The 16,697-nt window shown below is 44.4% G+C and overlaps 1 protein-coding gene across 1 annotated transcript in view; it reads right to left on the reverse strand.

Moving 5' to 3' along the window:
- The window catches only part of slc24a3 (solute carrier family 24 member 3), a 98,867-nt gene that overhangs the window by 5,833 nt on the left and 76,337 nt on the right, over nucleotides 1–16,697 (reverse strand). The window contains exons 3-12 of the mRNA XM_021610716.2: nucleotides 6,346–6,422; nucleotides 5,178–5,252; nucleotides 4,942–5,026; nucleotides 2,642–2,745; nucleotides 2,430–2,504; nucleotides 1,894–1,919; nucleotides 1,732–1,785; nucleotides 1,485–1,612; nucleotides 1,235–1,395; nucleotides 41–305 (exon numbers count right to left, since the gene is read on the reverse strand). Of these exons, the coding sequence (XP_021466391.1) occupies nucleotides 41–305; nucleotides 1,235–1,395; nucleotides 1,485–1,612; nucleotides 1,732–1,785; nucleotides 1,894–1,919; nucleotides 2,430–2,504; nucleotides 2,642–2,745; nucleotides 4,942–5,026; nucleotides 5,178–5,252; nucleotides 6,346–6,422 (1,050 nt within the window). The remainder of the gene's footprint in view (nucleotides 1–40; nucleotides 306–1,234; nucleotides 1,396–1,484; nucleotides 1,613–1,731; nucleotides 1,786–1,893; nucleotides 1,920–2,429; nucleotides 2,505–2,641; nucleotides 2,746–4,941; nucleotides 5,027–5,177; nucleotides 5,253–6,345; nucleotides 6,423–16,697) is intronic.

The following is a 16,697-nucleotide window of genomic DNA, read 5'->3' on the forward strand; positions in this document are numbered from 1 at the left end:
AATGGTTTGAAACCCTTTAATGTTATTAAAAGAATTATACCTGGGGCATGAAAGGGCACGAAAGGTCCCTCCCCTTCTTCCTCCTCCTCCTCTTCCTCATTATTCTCATTGTCTTCGTTCTCGTTTTCCGTCTCGTTGCCAGACTCCACCCCTCCCCTGTCGTCCTCTCCATGGTGACCACGGCGACCATTGACGCCCCTTTCGGGCCCGCCCAGTCCATTCTCCAGGCCCCGCCTACCGCCGACTTTCACCGTGACCTCCGAGTCTCCGTTCGTGAACGGCCGGGTGCTAATCAGACGCTGTCTCTGCACAAATGCATGCACACGTCATAGCTAAGGCCCTGTGTTTTGGTTAATCATGTCACATGACCTGGATTTGAGACTTTATTTAAAGCTTTTTCATCAAACTATCCCCTTTTCTTTTATTGTTAGATAGACCAGCACCACCCTCAAAAAATGTCTAATTCCCATTTCTGGAAAAGGCTTAAAATAAAGGTTAAAATCCATGTCATATGACATGACTTACCAAAAAACAGGTCTCTAGTCATAGCCTATACTGTACAAACACATGCCATTTTCTGAACATGTTTGTACAGCATAAGTATGCTGTAAGAATATCATTTCTTCATACCCACACAGCAAACAGAAATGCGTGTGTGTGTGTGTTTGTGTCTGTGTGGTCCTACCTCAGTGATGAGCATGCATGAGGCCATGGTGAGGTGTGTGTGTGTGTTTGTGTGTGTGTGGTCCTACCTCAATGATGAGCATGCATGAGGCCATGGTGAGGTGTGTGTGTGTGTGTTTGTGTCTGTGTGGTCCTACCTCAGTGATGAGCATGCATGAGGCCATGGCGAGGTGTGTGTGTGTGTGTTTGTGTCTGTGTGGTCCTACCTCAATGATGAGCATGCATGAGGCCATGGTGAGGTGTGTGTGTGTGTGTTTGTGTCTGTGTGGTCCTACCTCAGTGATGAGCATGCATGAGGCCATGATGAGGTGTGTGTGTGTGTGGTCCTACCTCAGTGATGAGCATGCATGAGGCCATGGTGAGGTGTGTTTGTGTGTGTGTGTGTGTGGTCCTACCTCAGTGATGAGCATGCGTGAGGCCATGGTGAGGTGTGTATGTGTATGTGTTTGTGTTTGTGTTTGTGTTTGTGTGTGTGTGTGTGTGTGTGTGTGTGTGTGTGTGTGTGTGTGTGTGTGTGTGTGTGTGTGTGTGTGTGTGTGTGTGGTCCTACCTCAGTGATGAGCATGCGTGAGGCCATGGTGAGGCGGGTGCGAGGGGAGAAGTGGCTGGTGATCATGATCCTCATGCCGGCATCAGAGAAGGACAGCTGGTGAGGGTAGGCTGACAGCAACTCATCTACCATCAACACTGACTGCTTTCTGTGTAAGTTAGCTACAAGAGAGCGTGAGAGAAAGAGAGAGAGAGACATGATGCAAACACACACACACAGACACACGTATGACAGAACAGGCAGACCATACCTTTCTTCAGCAAGACAGCGGTGGCATCACAATTGTCATCCAGGTCGGCGTTACTGGCTGTGCCATTCCCCAGGCTGGACGGGTTCTTCTTCCGCCTCTCCAGGAAGCGCACAATGTTCGAGTTAAACCTGTACACAGAAACGAACAACGCGACAGTTAAACCTAGACAAAGAGCGACAGAACAAGGACGTGGATCCGACTTCATTGTTTTGAAGTGTGCACCGATGGTTTCAGACACAAGACTTACTTCATTATCAAAATGTAGCCGAAATACATCAGAACCAGTGTCAGAGACTCCCACCTGGAACAAACATCAAGAGGGATTCAATTGAAGCAGATTTTTAACAGCTATACAATACAACACATAACATATGTACTGTATACACAAGAAAGTGAAAGCCATATTTACCACGAAACTTTTTCATCATATATGAACTGTAAGGAGAAAAAGAAGAATGATACTGAACACTTGGAAGAATGCCTGGAAGTACAGTAAAAAAACATTGTGATTCACCATTCTCTGATGTAAACAGTACTGTATGGAGCCACTGTAGTTACACCCTCTGATCAACAGGATGCAACATACTAAAATCCAAATCCTACTCTGGGATTGCGACCCGGAGGCTCCGTATGGAGGGTGTGACGCAATTACGGAGCCTCTGGAGGCCCAATTGAGCTCCGTACCGCATTGCCGTGCGCATCCCAAATTTTGTAACAATGAGGAGAGCTCCGTTTAGTTCCGCATTGACATGATTGGTTGATGGTAGGTGGGGGCGGGATGTCCTGTGTAAACACAAACTCGCTTCCTTGACAACTTCCTTCACAACAGCTCTGCTCTACGAAGCGCAAGACGTAGGAATGGTCTGACTTGTGCAGATGTGGGATTGACCATGCAGAGCCATGAAGGCTCACTTCCCTGGTTTGCAATGGTCCGGCTCCACTCACCACTATGAGAGCAGAGATGGACAGGGTGTAGTACACGGAGTCTCTCAGAAGAGACCAACGAGACAGATGCACCGCCTGAGAGTGAGAAAGAGAGAGAGAAAAAAAGATAAAGAGAATGGGAGAGAGTGGAATAGACAACATTTTAACCCGGGGTATTCATCCCTTCCGGTGTATGTGTGTATACCTGAGCAAGTCAAGGTACAGAAACCTACCTGGCCAGCAAATATTCCACACACTCCGATAATGCAGAGGATATTGAAGACGGCGGAGCCCACAATCGTGCCCACCCCCACATCCCCTTTAGTGATAAACACACCTGCACAGGGACAGAAAGAAAGAGAACAGAAGTTATACAATGATTGGTAATGGAGTATAAAAATGGAGTGTTACAAGCTTGTACATGTAAAGTATTGACATGGCCAACATAGTGTCCCTTGACTTTTTCTATATTTTGTTACGTTACAGCCTTATTCTAAAATGGATAAAATAAAACAATTTGCAATCAGCAATCTACACACAATGACCCACAATGACAAAGCGAAAAACAGGTTTTTAGACATTTTGGAAAAATGTATTCAAAACAAAAAAACAGAAATACCTTATTTACATAAGTATTCAGAACCATTGCTATGGGACTTGAAATTGAGCTCAGGTGCACCCTGTTTCCATTGATCATCCTTTTTTTAATACTACTTTTCGCTGCAACTCCCGTACAGACTCGGGAGAGGCGAAGGTCAAGAGCCACGCAGCCTCCGAAACATGACCCTGCCAAGCCACGCTGCTTCTTGACACACTGCTCTCTTAACCCGGAAGCCAGGCACACCAATTTGTCAGAGGAAACACCGTCCAACTGACGACGGTGTCAGCGTGCATGTGCCCGGCCCGCCACAGGGACAAGGACATCCCGGCCGGCCAAACCCTCCCCTAACCCGGATGACGCTGGGCCAATTGTGCGCCGCCTAATCGTCTCCCAGTCGCGGCCGGTTGCGACACAGCCCGGGCTCAAACCCAGATCTGTAGTGATGCCTCTAGCACTGCGATGCAGTGCCTTAGACCGCTGTGCCCCTCGGGAGGCCCTTCCATTGATCATCCTTGAGATGTTTCTACAACTTGATTGGAGTCCATCTGTGGTAAATTCAATTAATTTGACATGATTTGGAAAGGCACACACCTGTCCATATAAGGTCCCACAGTTGGCAGTGCATGTTAGAGCAAAAACCAAGCCATGAGGACGAAATAATTGTCCGTAGAGCTCCGACACAGGATTGTGTCAAGGCAGAGATCTGGGGAAGAGTACCAAAACATATCTGCAGCGTTGAAGGTCCCCAAGAACACAGTGGCCTCCATCATTCTTAAATGAAAGAAGTTTGGAACCACCAACACCCTTCCTAGAGCTGTCCGCCCGGCCAAACTGAGCAATTGGGGGAGAAGGGCCTTGGTCAGGGAGGTGACCAAGAACCCGATGGTCACTGACAGAGCTCTAGAGTTCCTCTGTTGAAATGGGAGGCCAACCATCTATGCAGCACTGCACCAATTAGGCCTTTACGGTAGAGTGGCCAGACGGAAGCCACTCCTCAATAAAAGGCACATGACAACCCACTTGGAGTTTACCAAAAGCCACCTAAAGACTCTCAGACCATGTGAAACAAGATTCTCTGGTCTGATGAAACAAAGATTGAACTCTTTTGCCTGAATGCCAAGCGTCACGTCTGGAGGAAACCTGGCACCATCCCTACGGTGAAGCATGGGGGTGGTAGATGTGGGGATGTTTTTCAGCGGCAGGGACTAGGAGACTAGTCAGGATCGAGGGAAATATGAACAGAGCAAAGTACAGAGAGATCCTTGATGAAAACCTTCTCCAGAGCGCTCAGGACCTCAGACTGGGGTGAAGTTTCACCTTCCAACAGGACAACAACCCTAAGCACACAGCCAAGACAATGCAGGAGTGGCTTCGGGACAAGTCTCTGAATGTCCTTGAGTGGCCCAGCCAGAGCCCGGAATTGAACCCGATCGAACATCTCTGGAGAGACTTGAAAATAGCTGTGCAGCGACGCTCCCCATCCAACCTCACAGAGCTCGAGAGGATCTGCAGAGAAGAATGCGAGAAACTCCCCAAACACAGGTGTGCCAAGCTTGTAGCGTCATACCCAAGAAGAATCAAGAGTAATTGCTGTCAAAGGTGCTTCAACATAGTACTGCGTAAAGAGTCTGAATACTTATGTAAATGTGATATTTCAGGTTTTTGTAGTAAAATAAATTAGCAGAAAAAAAGTCATTATGGGATATTGTGTTCGAGATGGATGAGATTTAAAAAAATCTATTTTAGAATAAGGCTGTGATCTAATAAAATGTGGAAAAAGTTAAGGGGTCTGAATACTTTCCTGAAGGTACTGCATATCACTATCACTCTTTAAAACATACTGGGACTGCTGATAAAGTAAAACATTAAAAAAGTATGTGTGTGTCCAATGAAAGATGTGGATGTGTCCATCTACGTGTCTGTACGTCTCACCGATGACAGAGGTGAAGAGTTCAGGAGCTGAGCTGCCGGCCGCCATGAAGGTTGCACCTGCCACATCCTCACTAAGATGAAGACGCTGAGATAGCCAGAGCGACAGAGGCAGAGAGAGAGAGAAAAAGAGAGTGAGTATAGGGGGAGTAGAAAGCACATCTTGAATTGTGTGCTTAAAATTAATTCCAGTTGAATTGACCCCGACCCTGTTACAGAATAGTGTATTACATTCTTACCTCGCATATCTTCTCCAGAGACGGAACAAAGTAGTCATCACACACTAGGGCCAGTGCATAGAACATGTACATTGCCTATAGAGGAATTACACAATCAAATCGTCAGAACATGCATGCACATATAAGAACAAACAAATCTCAGCAGTGTTCTGGAACCTTTCAGATCCCCATGTGATGCAGTGATAGAGTCCCAATGTGTCAGTTTTTTCTGAGGAGGTATCCTAAGCTGAGACACTGTGCCAGTGAGACACTGTGCAGGGTAGCCTAGTGGTTAGAGCGTTGGACTAGTAACCGGAAGGTTGCGAGTTCAAACCCCCGAGCTGACAAGGTACAAATCTGTCGTTCTGCCCCTGAACAGGCAGTTAACCCACTGTTCCCAGGCCGTCATTGAAAATAAGAATTTGTTCTTAACTGACTTGCCTGGTTAAATAAAGGTAAAATAAAAAAAAGTCTCTATACAACATCTGGCACCCAAGCCTGCCAGAGAGACGCTGCCCTTTTTATGATGGCTAGGCAACCTTGCCGTGGTGTAAATTATTTAAGCAAAAATACTTTAAAGTACTACTTAAGTCGTTTTTTGGAGTATCTTTTACTTCACTACATTACTAAAGACAATTATGTACTTTTTTACTCCATACATTTTCCCTGACACCCAAAAGTACTAGTTACATTTCGAATGCTTAGCAGGACAAAACATTTGTCCAATTCACACACTTATCAAGAGAACGTCCCTGGTCATCCATACTGTCTCTGATCTGGCGGACTCACTAAACACGAATGCTTCGTTTAAAAATGATGTCCGAGTGTTGGAGTGTTGGAGTGTTGGAGTGTGCCCCTGGCTATCCATATAATAATAAAACAAGAAAATAGTGACGTCTGTTTTGCTTAATATAAAGAATGTTAAGATCACTTTTGATACTTAAGTATATTTTCCTCAAGTAGTATTTTACTGGGTGACTCACTTTTACTTGAGTCAATTTTTATTAAGGTATCTTTACTTTTATGACTACTGGGTACGTTTTCCACCACTGCAACTGTGTAAAAGACACAATCCTGCTTGTCAATGCATTGCATCACACGGTCAATGGCAGGTAGCCATTGTATGTAGAGTAGATAGTGTGTTGAGTGTAGAACGGGGAGGTGGTGGGGTGGGGGGGGTTACACTCACAAATAGGACATGTAAGGCCACCGCTCCCTCTGTGCGCTCCTTGTTGGTGAACAGGTCTGTGGGGAACTCATGTAGTGCTGGAGAGAAAAAACGCACAATATTACTGTGAAAACACTGTCTCATTTAATGCAGCAGAAACCTGTGCAGTGGCACTATCATACACAGTCCATTTGAGTGACAGGACCTAAAAATAGCATTGCCATGAGTGTGTGTGTACACGCACACATGCCAGGGTGTGTTTGTTTGTGTGTACTTGTAAGGGGAGCCGTGTGTGTGAATGTATGTGCGTGTTGATGGCTGCACAATGTGCAGTGACATTCTCCCTCTGAACACCCAAGAGGTTGTGTGAGTCAGCGAGCTTCAGCCTGCCCTCAGTGCCCGAACACAACCATTTCAGCTCATAAGAACTGACAAGGCCCAAAAGAGAGAGAGAGAGAGAGAGAGAGAGAGAGAGAGAGAGAGAGAGAGAGAGAGAAAAGAAAGGGTGAGGATGTGTGAATTGTGTAGGGTTGTAAGACACATCGTTGTGTTGGATTTTAATGGCCTCGTCCCTTAGAAAGTGTATAATATCTATCCCCCTACCTCCTTCCAATTTTACATTCCCATTTTAATCATTTAACAGATACTATTGTCCAGAGTGGATTTCAAATAGTGTGTTCCAGTAAGCTGAATCAACTACATAGTACGATCATGGTTAGAAAACCTGGCTTCAAAACCCTCAATCCATCCCTTCCTCCCACCATCCTTTTAGTACAGTACAGAGATATTCTCCTAGTAGGCACTACTGTACCATTCAGTTGGCAGGTCAGCAACACACCGGAATGCATTTCACACTGTGGCTCTGCAGCCAAAGCAACCAGTGCTAGGGCTAGTGCCCACTCTGTGCCCAGTGCTGCCCACTCTCATACAGGGCAATCACTCAGGGAGCCACTCACCCAACCAACCCTGCTGCCAACAGCGCAACTAGCAAGTATGGCTTCACTAAACAAAGCTCCACACACAGGCACACACACGGTGCAAATAATTACAAATACCTCAACCACACTCCAACCAACAACAAACAAATGAAGACATCAACAAACACCAAAACAACAGTTGGCTAGACACTTAGGTAAAGAAGATGGCTCCCTTACCCAATTTTGTGTTGGAGTTCACTTCAGCTTAGTTCAGTGATTCTTGGTAGAAAATAAAATAAAATTATTGGTCACATACACATTAAGCTGATGTAATTGCGAAATGCTTGTGTTTCTATCTCTAACAGTGCAGTAATATCTAACAATACACACAAATCTGAAATAAATTAATAGAATTAAGAATATATAAATATATGGACACGCAATGTCGGAGTGGCATAGACTAAAATACAGTAGAATAGGATAAAGTATTTACATATGAGAGGAGTAATTCAAAATATGTAAACATTACTAAAGTGGCCAGTGATTTCAAGTCTATGTATATAGGGCAGCAGCCTCTAGGGTGCTAGTGATGGCTATTTAACTGTCTGATGGCCTTGAGATTGAACCACAGCTTCTGTCTCTCGATCCCAGCTTTGATGCATCTGTAGTGACCTCGCCTTCTGGATGATAGCGGGGTGAACAGGCAGTGGCTCGGGGGGTTGTTGTCCTTGATGATCCTTTTGGCCTTCCTGTGACATTGGGTGCTGTAGGTCTTCACCACACTGTCTGTGTGGGTGGACTATTTCAGTTTGTCTGTGATGTGTACTCAGAGAAACTTGAAGCTTTCCACCTTCTCCACTGCGGTCCCGTCAATGTGGATATGGGCGTGCTCCCTCTGCTGTTTTCTGAAGTCCACGATCAGCTCCTTTGTTTTGTTTACGTTGAGTGAGAGGTTATTTTCCTGTGACCACACTCCCAGGGCCCTCACCTCCTCCCTGTAGGCTGCCTCGTCATTGTTGTTAATCATGCCTACTACTGTTGTGTCCTCTGCAAACTTGTTGATTGAGTTGGAGGTGTGTGCGTGGCCACGCAGTCATGGGTGAACAGGGAGTAAAGTGTTGAGGATCAGTGAAGTGGAGGTTTTGTTTCCTACCTCCACCACCCAGGGGGGGCCTGTAAGGAAGTTCAGGACCCAGGTTCAGACCTAGGGCCTCGAGCTTAATGATGAGTTTGGAGGGTACTTTGGTGTTGAATGCTGAGCTGTAGTCAATCAACAGCATTCTTACATAGGTATTCCTCTTGTCCAGATGGGATAGGGCAGTGTACAGTGCAATGGCGATTGCATCATCTGTGGATCAATTAGGGTGGTAAGCAAATTGAAATGGTTCTAGGGTGTCAGGTAAGGTAGAGCTGCTATGATCCTTGACTAGTCTCTCAAAGCACTTCATGATGACAGAAGTGAGTGCTACAGGGCGATAGTCATTTAGTTCAATTACCTTTGCTTTCTTGGGTACAGGAACAATGGCAGACATCTTGAAGCATTTGGGTACAGCAGACTGGGATAGGGAGAGATTGAACATGTCCATAACACACCAGCCAGGTGGTCTGCGCATGCTCTGGGGAAGCGGCTAGGGATACCGTCTGGACCTTCGAGGGTTAACACTGTCATGACGTTGGCCTGGGGGTAGGTTTATGACAGTTATAAATACCTCTTCCCCCTTTTTCCTCTCTCTACCCTACTGATGTGAAATTTGAAAACCCCTTGGTTAACATAGAGATTCTGGGAACATCAGAAGGTGGGGGGAAATGAACTATATTATGGTAATCTGACCAATTGAACATATGTGGTGGTACTTAATGAATATGATGTCATTTCGGTTGTCCTCTGAGAAAAGATAAGATGTCATAAACTCTACAGTGGAAAGTCTGCACATTGTAGTTATCGGATTCACATGGAATTATTGTTCAATTTAAATGTTTGAATATAAAATTATTGGTGAAGAGATTAAATGTAATTGTAGCTTCCAAATGAGAGATGTGGGTTTTCATAAGGTTAGGGCTCTGCTCAATCAGTGGCCCGCCCCTGTGAAGAGACATGGGCTGTAGACTGTGAAACACACCCTTCTCCCTCCACTATATAAGCCCTTGACGACAATATAATCTCCCGTTCCAAGTACGTGAGGTCTGCAGCCTCTGCGTTAAAAGGACTAACATGTCAACTAGAGAACTAAGCCAACCTCAGTGTGCGCTTTGATTGCGAATGGTATAAACTTTGAACTCTTATTCACTACAGAAGTGATACCTCCTAGCTGTTGAGTTAGCAACAGTAGCTGCAAATGTGGTCTAGGAAAGAACAGACAGAGTAGCCCATCTATCACACAACGACGTTACTACAACGTATCCAATTGACCACCAGAGACATTCTTTAAAGGACAAAGGACTCGGTTTGGCAACACGGCCTTCCATCTACCACCAACCTACCGAAGCGCAGCTCAGAGTAAATATTTATTGCATTTTCCTTTTCCAAATGGGCGGTAATTTAGAATGCATAAGATACTGAATTTATGATAGCACAGCTTCTCCCTTTGTCCCTCAGTCTTCCCGCTCTGCTCTTTCACTCAAACCCAGACCCTTTTCTTTTGTGTAACCAGCTGTCATATCTGTTCCGCCCGCCAGGGACGTTTTCCTTTATGACGTTATTTGTAATCAAGGTATGATTCATTCTTTGTATATGTAATTCTGTATGATTAGTTAGGTATTTAGTAAATAAATCATTGAACCCAATTTTGCATTGCTGATTCAACTTGTTAGCCAGGGTTCGTGAAGAATTGACATCTTTCAGATGAGACTGAATTAAGGTGACGATTAATATTGACTGCTATGGATGTAAAATATTACTAGGTCTTTAAGAGTTTATTCGGAAGATAACAGCTCTATAAATATTATTTCGTGGTGCCCCGACTCTCTAGTTAATTACATTTACATAATTAGCTCAATCAGGTAATATTAATTACGGAGAAAGGATTTTATAGAATAGCATGTCATATCACTTAATCCGGCATAGCCAAAGACACAACAACACACTTAAATGTCTTAATCACGTCAGCCATGGAGAAGGAGAGCCCACAGTCCTTGGTAGCTGGCCGCGTCAGTGGCACTGTTTTATCCTCAAGGTGGGGTGAAAAAGGTTTTTAGCTTATCTGGAAGCAAGATGTCGGTTTCTGTGACGTGGCTGGTTTTCCTGTCTGTAGACCCTGCCACATACATCTCATGTCTGAGCCGTTGAATTGCGACTCCACTTTGTCTCTGTATTGACGTTTTGCCTTTTTGATTGCCTTACGGAGGGAATAACTACACTGTTTGTATTTATATCCCCAGTCACCTTGCCATGGTTAAATGTGGTGGTAGTGGCCAGGGTTAGGGTCAATTCTGTCCATGAATCAACTGAATAAATCCCTAATTGAAAAGAGATAGCCCAGACAGATTGTACCATGTTTTGGGACATCTTTGACCGTGTCCTTCATTCTCCCTAGTCTTACCACTCCATACAGAGGATCTTTGCATTTCATTTTGAAGCCGTATGAAAGCATACACACACATATTTTACACACAAGGTTTGAGTCCTAAATTAAAAATCACATAGAACCAATGCAGGATTTCCATAAAACTTACGCATCCGTTTCCCAGTTAGGATTAAGCCCTAAGCGGTGTGAGGGTGCAGGGTTGGAGAAGAGAGCGCGTGTGGAGGACTGGAGAGGAGAGGGGTTAGTCTGACAGGTCATGCCCACAGAAACTCATCTCTGCTCAGCCTGGCACCGGGAAAGAACACCCCTGCAGGAAGGACAAAGCTCCACATCCACATACATTACAGTAACCGCTGACCGAGACCCCACCCCATGTAGAAAAAGTTATTGTTACCATGGCGATGAGGCATCACACACAAGTAATCTCATCATAGATTCTGTAAATATTCTGAATCCACAGTAATAGCTTTCAGTGCCCTGGCCCTTATTTAGACATCCTCAAGTTTAAATCCCTACGCTAAAGTCTACTCAATGTCCTGTCTGACGGCTTAAAACAACATGCTTTCGGCTGCATTAACCATTGCTGGAAATACATCATCGATTCTACTGTACATACTGCAATAGTCTGGCTAAGTGCGTAGTGCCATACTGGAAAAAGCTTGATCCTCTGGTATGGCTAGGGAGAATGACATGGTATTAGGACAACACAAAGTGCTGTAAGGGGTGATAGAGGAGCTACGGCTGTTGTATCTGCTCTTAAAAACCGTCAGAGAGGTAAGATACGATTTGGTTTTACTCGAAGGCACGTTACACATAGTAGCTAGCACGAGATGAACGCACACGCTCCACAGACTCTCTCATAGCACATGATGGTTACTATAACCAAGTGTCAAAGAGCAATCGATTCCAATGTTAAAAGTAATCTGGAAAGCTTTTTCATTTGGACACACAATTCCAATCCAATACATTGAGGCTTCAGAGGTGGTTGTAGTTATTGTATAGTTTAAGACTGTTGAACACCTCTTTGGTTTATTGCATTGTCAAGCTAGAAGTCAATCCTTTCAGCTCCTCAATCGATTTCTTCTGAAGGTTTCAGTCATGGTTAAATATATACTGAACAAAAATATAAAACGCAACATTTCAAAGATTTTACTGAGTTACAGTTCATATGAGGAAATCAGTCAATTGAAATCATTTCATTAGGCCCCAGTCTATGGATTTCACATGACTGGGAAAATGGATATGCATCATTTGGTCACAGATACCTCACAATGGGCATCAGGATCTCGTCACGGTATTTCTGTGCGTTCAAATTGCCATCAATTACAATGCAATTGTTTTCGTTGTCCATAGCTTATGCCTGCCCATACCATAACCCCACCGCCACCATGGGGCACTCTGTTCACAACGTTAACATCAGCAAACTGCTCGCCCACATGACCCCATACATTGTCTGCGGTTGTGAGGCAATTGGATGTACAGCCAATTTCTCTAAAACGATTTTGGAGACGGCTTATGGTAGAGAAATTAACATTAAAGTCTCTGGCAACAGCTCTGGAGGACATTCCTGCAGTCAGCAGACCAATTGCACGCTCCCTCAAAATATGAGACATCTGTGGCATTGTGTTGTGTGATAAAACTGCACATTTTAGAATGGCCTTTTATTGTCCCCAGCACAAGGTGCACCTGTGTCAGCTTCTTGCTATGCCACACCTGTCAGGTGGATGGATTATCTTGGCAAAAGAGAAATGCTCACTAAGAGGGATTTAAACAAATTTGTGCACATAATTTGAGAGAAATAAGCCTTCTGTGCTTATGGAACATTTTGGGGATCTTTTAGTTCAGCTCATGAAACATGGGACCAACACTTTACATGTTGCGTTTATATTTTTGTTCAGTGTAAGTAATAAAAAAAAAGAAGCCAACACCTCTGATAGGGCTTTGTGTTTTGTTGTGTGAGAGGGGTTTTAAATCAGTGATAACTTTGCTCCATGGGACAGTATGTGAAGTTAAGATAACCTGTCACTTCTGTGTGGCATCACAGTGTGGATGGTGGGCGCACGCGCACACGCACACGCGCACACGCACACACACACACACACACACACACACACACACACACACACCTCAAATCCCTGACTTTGAAATCTGGACTGGATCAGGCAGGATTGAACTGAGCTGTGATGGCTTGCTGGGGGCAGAGGGCTGCCGAGGAACAACAGAGACTTGACTACTCTCTCTCTCTCTTCTTACATAAGCATCACAATCATTACATAAGGCGGTGTGTTGGAGAGAGATAGAGAGACGAGTCCTCCAAATTCTCTGCATCATTACAGAGATCTCAGGAGGTTTGAACAGTAGAAAAGATCACATTGAAGGTTTTCACCTGGTGGTGTGGTTTGTTGACTTTCGCGATGGGAATATAGAGGTGCATTGTTAGAGAGAGAACAGAGCTAGCTGTCTTCCGTGTCACACAGAACGCATACACACCTATTTATAGTTTATTTCCTTTGGGGGAAGCACATTGGATTGCACATGCTTTGTTTTAAATGTGCTATATGAATACAGATTGTGCCTGCAAGCCCAAATTACTCACACACACACACACGTGCCAGTGTACGCTGGATCAGGTGTATGCATATGTGTGCGTGTTGTATTAGCGGTGTCATGCAATGTGGCTTTTGAAGTTCATCTTTAATATGAATTTAAAAAATCCAGCAGCTTTAGAAGCACAAATCCAGCACTCATCTATGAAACACTATTGTTTCTGACCTCTATGGACACCCACTGAGTGCTGTGTGGTCCTTATGCTCCCAGATGGGAGATAAAGCAATAGCCAAGGTAGTTGAACTAAGGCAGCCGTGCCATACTCACTGAAATGAACAGTTTATTTTTATTTATTTTTTTACCTTTATTTAACTAGGCAAGTCAGTTAAGAACAAATTCTTATTTTCAATGACGGCCTAGGGGCAGAACAACAGATTTGTACCTTGTCAGCTCAGGGATTTGAACTTGCAACCTTCCGGTTACTAGTTCAACGCTCTAACCACTAGGCTACCCTGCCGCCCCAGTCACCCTTGAAAAGGGATCAAAGCCTCCCACCTTTTGCATTTTCCACCTCTCCATAGTGCTCCTGAAAACATGTGTACACGGAAACATGTGGTTGCATTTCATTTTCACCACGTGCTTAAAAACAACTGGGTGGCATTACCTAATGTGTCGGACATTCATCTAATTGTGCACAAACGGGAAGAGGATGGGGGGGGAAAGAAAAAGGGGAAAGAGTGAGTGAGTTTAGTGATGGTATGCTTTCCAGTTGTGACATTAGGATATGAGTCTGATCATCCCTCAGGAATGGAAAGGAATTAAATGAGAGTAAAGGGTAGAGGAGAGGGTCAGCCACACAAGTTGAATATCCCCCGGCTCTACCACTCTGCAAAGTGCTCCTATGAATGTCTCCAGCTATGAGCTGCAATTAGCACCAGGGGTGGCTCTGAGAGAGGGTGAGATGGGTCATCTTAGCCCAGCTCCGAGCTCCTCTGGCTGGGTTATTGACCTCGCACAGTCCTGCTCACTAACTCAGATATCCAGAGCCCCAGATCATGCCAAAACCACCACTCCTCAATTAGCTCCTGTCAATCATTTAGTCACTCATTAAATGGAGTGGGCACGAAAGTGTGAAACAATGGATGGTCATCTCTCGTGTGAGATTTTCAAATAATATAACCCCCGTTTTCCTGGAACTAATTAAAGCAAGTGTGATCCAATGGTTTAGTTTTTCTATTAATTGTTTTGTTTGCATATGCTTCAAAATGTATTTCCTCATTGAGGTTAATACCATTCGTGATCTAATCTAATGTATGCCAGGCTCAACAACATATTTATCTAACGTTCCACACTCATTATGATTCACTTCTCCACGTCTCCCTTAATGGAACAGCTAACATCTAAATTAGAGTATTGCGTCATACGACTTGTAACACAACCATACCCCGAGAGTTCAATCTCTGTCAATTATCAGCGTCTCCGTGGCGACAGGTTTAAGGCTCCAGCCCGCTCCTGCGCCACAGCCTGAAATAGGCACTTCTCCTCGTCGGAAGTTACAGTGTTCCGGTCTCCAAGGAGGCTTGTTCCCTAGAGACGTCATATTCATGGAAACGCGTCTATTTCCGACTCAGAGAAGAGAGAACATAAATCATGCAACACAAGGATCAGGTCAGCAGCAGCGCATCAGGAGGGTTTGTGTGAGTGTGTGTGTGTGTGTGTGTGTGCGCGCGTGCGTGCGTGTATGAGAGCAAGGGAGCGAGAGAGAGCAAGAGGGCGAGTGTGAGACACCGACAGATAGTCAGAGAGAGAAAGAGAGAAAGAGAGCGAGAGAAAGGGATTGAGTCTGTATCTGTGTGCACGGGCATGTGTGCGTGAGGAAACAGGTCGACTGTGTGAGGGAAAGAAACGCGTTTGGTCAGGGGGACCGGCAACCAACGAAAGGTTACATGGTAATGCTGCCATTTAACCAGAGCGCCAGCCAACGTGCGCAGAAAGAAATCATGGTGCTGAGATCGCGCCACTGACCTAGGCCACAGGAACACAGTAGAAGAGTAGTTTCAGAAAGAAAGTCACTGCTAAATGCATTGTTCCCAGGCAGGGCACACAGGCCCCCTGACAAAAACATTCTAGGACGCAAACACTATAGATTTTTGAGTGTTAATTGCAGGATTTTATTGTCCTTATTAGGATACATTGCTTGTGGTTTACTGCAGGTGAGTGACGTCACCAGCTCACCCGTGGTCTCTCTTGTCCAAGTAATGATAGAGGAAACGCTGCTCTATGATCTAACTATCTAAATTCAGATTACATCCCACGGTGTTATGCCACAATGTAGGATCAAGGGTGTCTAATTGAAAGTGTGTAAATTATGAACAGATTACATGAATCCCTCAGTAAACCAGTAAGCCCTATACAGCTCTAGTAACTCTCAGAAGAGTGCAGCTCATAAGAGAATACAAAAATGCCGTTGTGGTGAATAATATAACATAAAAGATTACCAGAGCCATCCTATGAAAAACGGCTTACCCTGAAAGTACAATTCAAATATAGTAAGTTTGCATAGCTATTTGATTGATACAATAGAAATATATCACAGAGCTGGAAATCAGAAGCCAAATGGTGGGAAAAACACAAAACTGACCTCCTGTCAGTGTCTAGGGGAAACTAACATAATTCTTCAGTATCCTACTCCTTACAAAGGGGGTATTGCTCCCCCTAAAGGCCCCAGTGGAGTGTAGGGACTTTTAAGGGGACACAGATTTTGGGTGGGGATATGCTACTTTACTGTACTGTGTCTGAGTTGTTTTGAGGGATTGGAGGAATCACGTGACAGTCCTAGTGCTTAATTGCAAACACATTTAAGGAAGTAGAATGCTTGTAAAGAAAAGGTTATGTGCCAGAGTGGTATGGAGAGAGAGAGAGAGAGAGAGAGAGAGAGAGAGAAACAGACAGGCAGAGGGAGAGCAACATGTACCGTTATGCGTCTGTAGCAGAGTTGTTATTCTGATGAGATTGTGTGTTGCGCTAACTTCTATAAATGAGCATCAGAAAATCCTACAATACACACAAACATCTTAGCATATTTCAGCCTGGTCTCATAGACTAGACATAACATAGGAAATGAAAATCAGGGACACTCAAATTAGTATGATATGCTAAGTTTGGTATAGCTACATAAGACAGATTGTTACTTTAGGCAAAAGTGTAAAAGGAGGGTTGTTGGTCGGGGTGGGCGTATAATGTGAATCACATCACGGACAACTTTTGTATTTTAGCACCTTTGCAACTATTTCTACTTTTTAGCTACTTTGCAACTACTTAACATGGTTAGTTAAATGGTTAGGGAAAGGGTTAGCTAACTCCTAACCCTAATCTTAACCCTAAC

This window comes from Oncorhynchus mykiss, chromosome 1, assembly GCF_013265735.2.
Source record: "Oncorhynchus mykiss isolate Arlee chromosome 1, USDA_OmykA_1.1, whole genome shotgun sequence".
Taxonomy (NCBI): domain Eukaryota; kingdom Metazoa; phylum Chordata; class Actinopteri; order Salmoniformes; family Salmonidae; genus Oncorhynchus; species Oncorhynchus mykiss.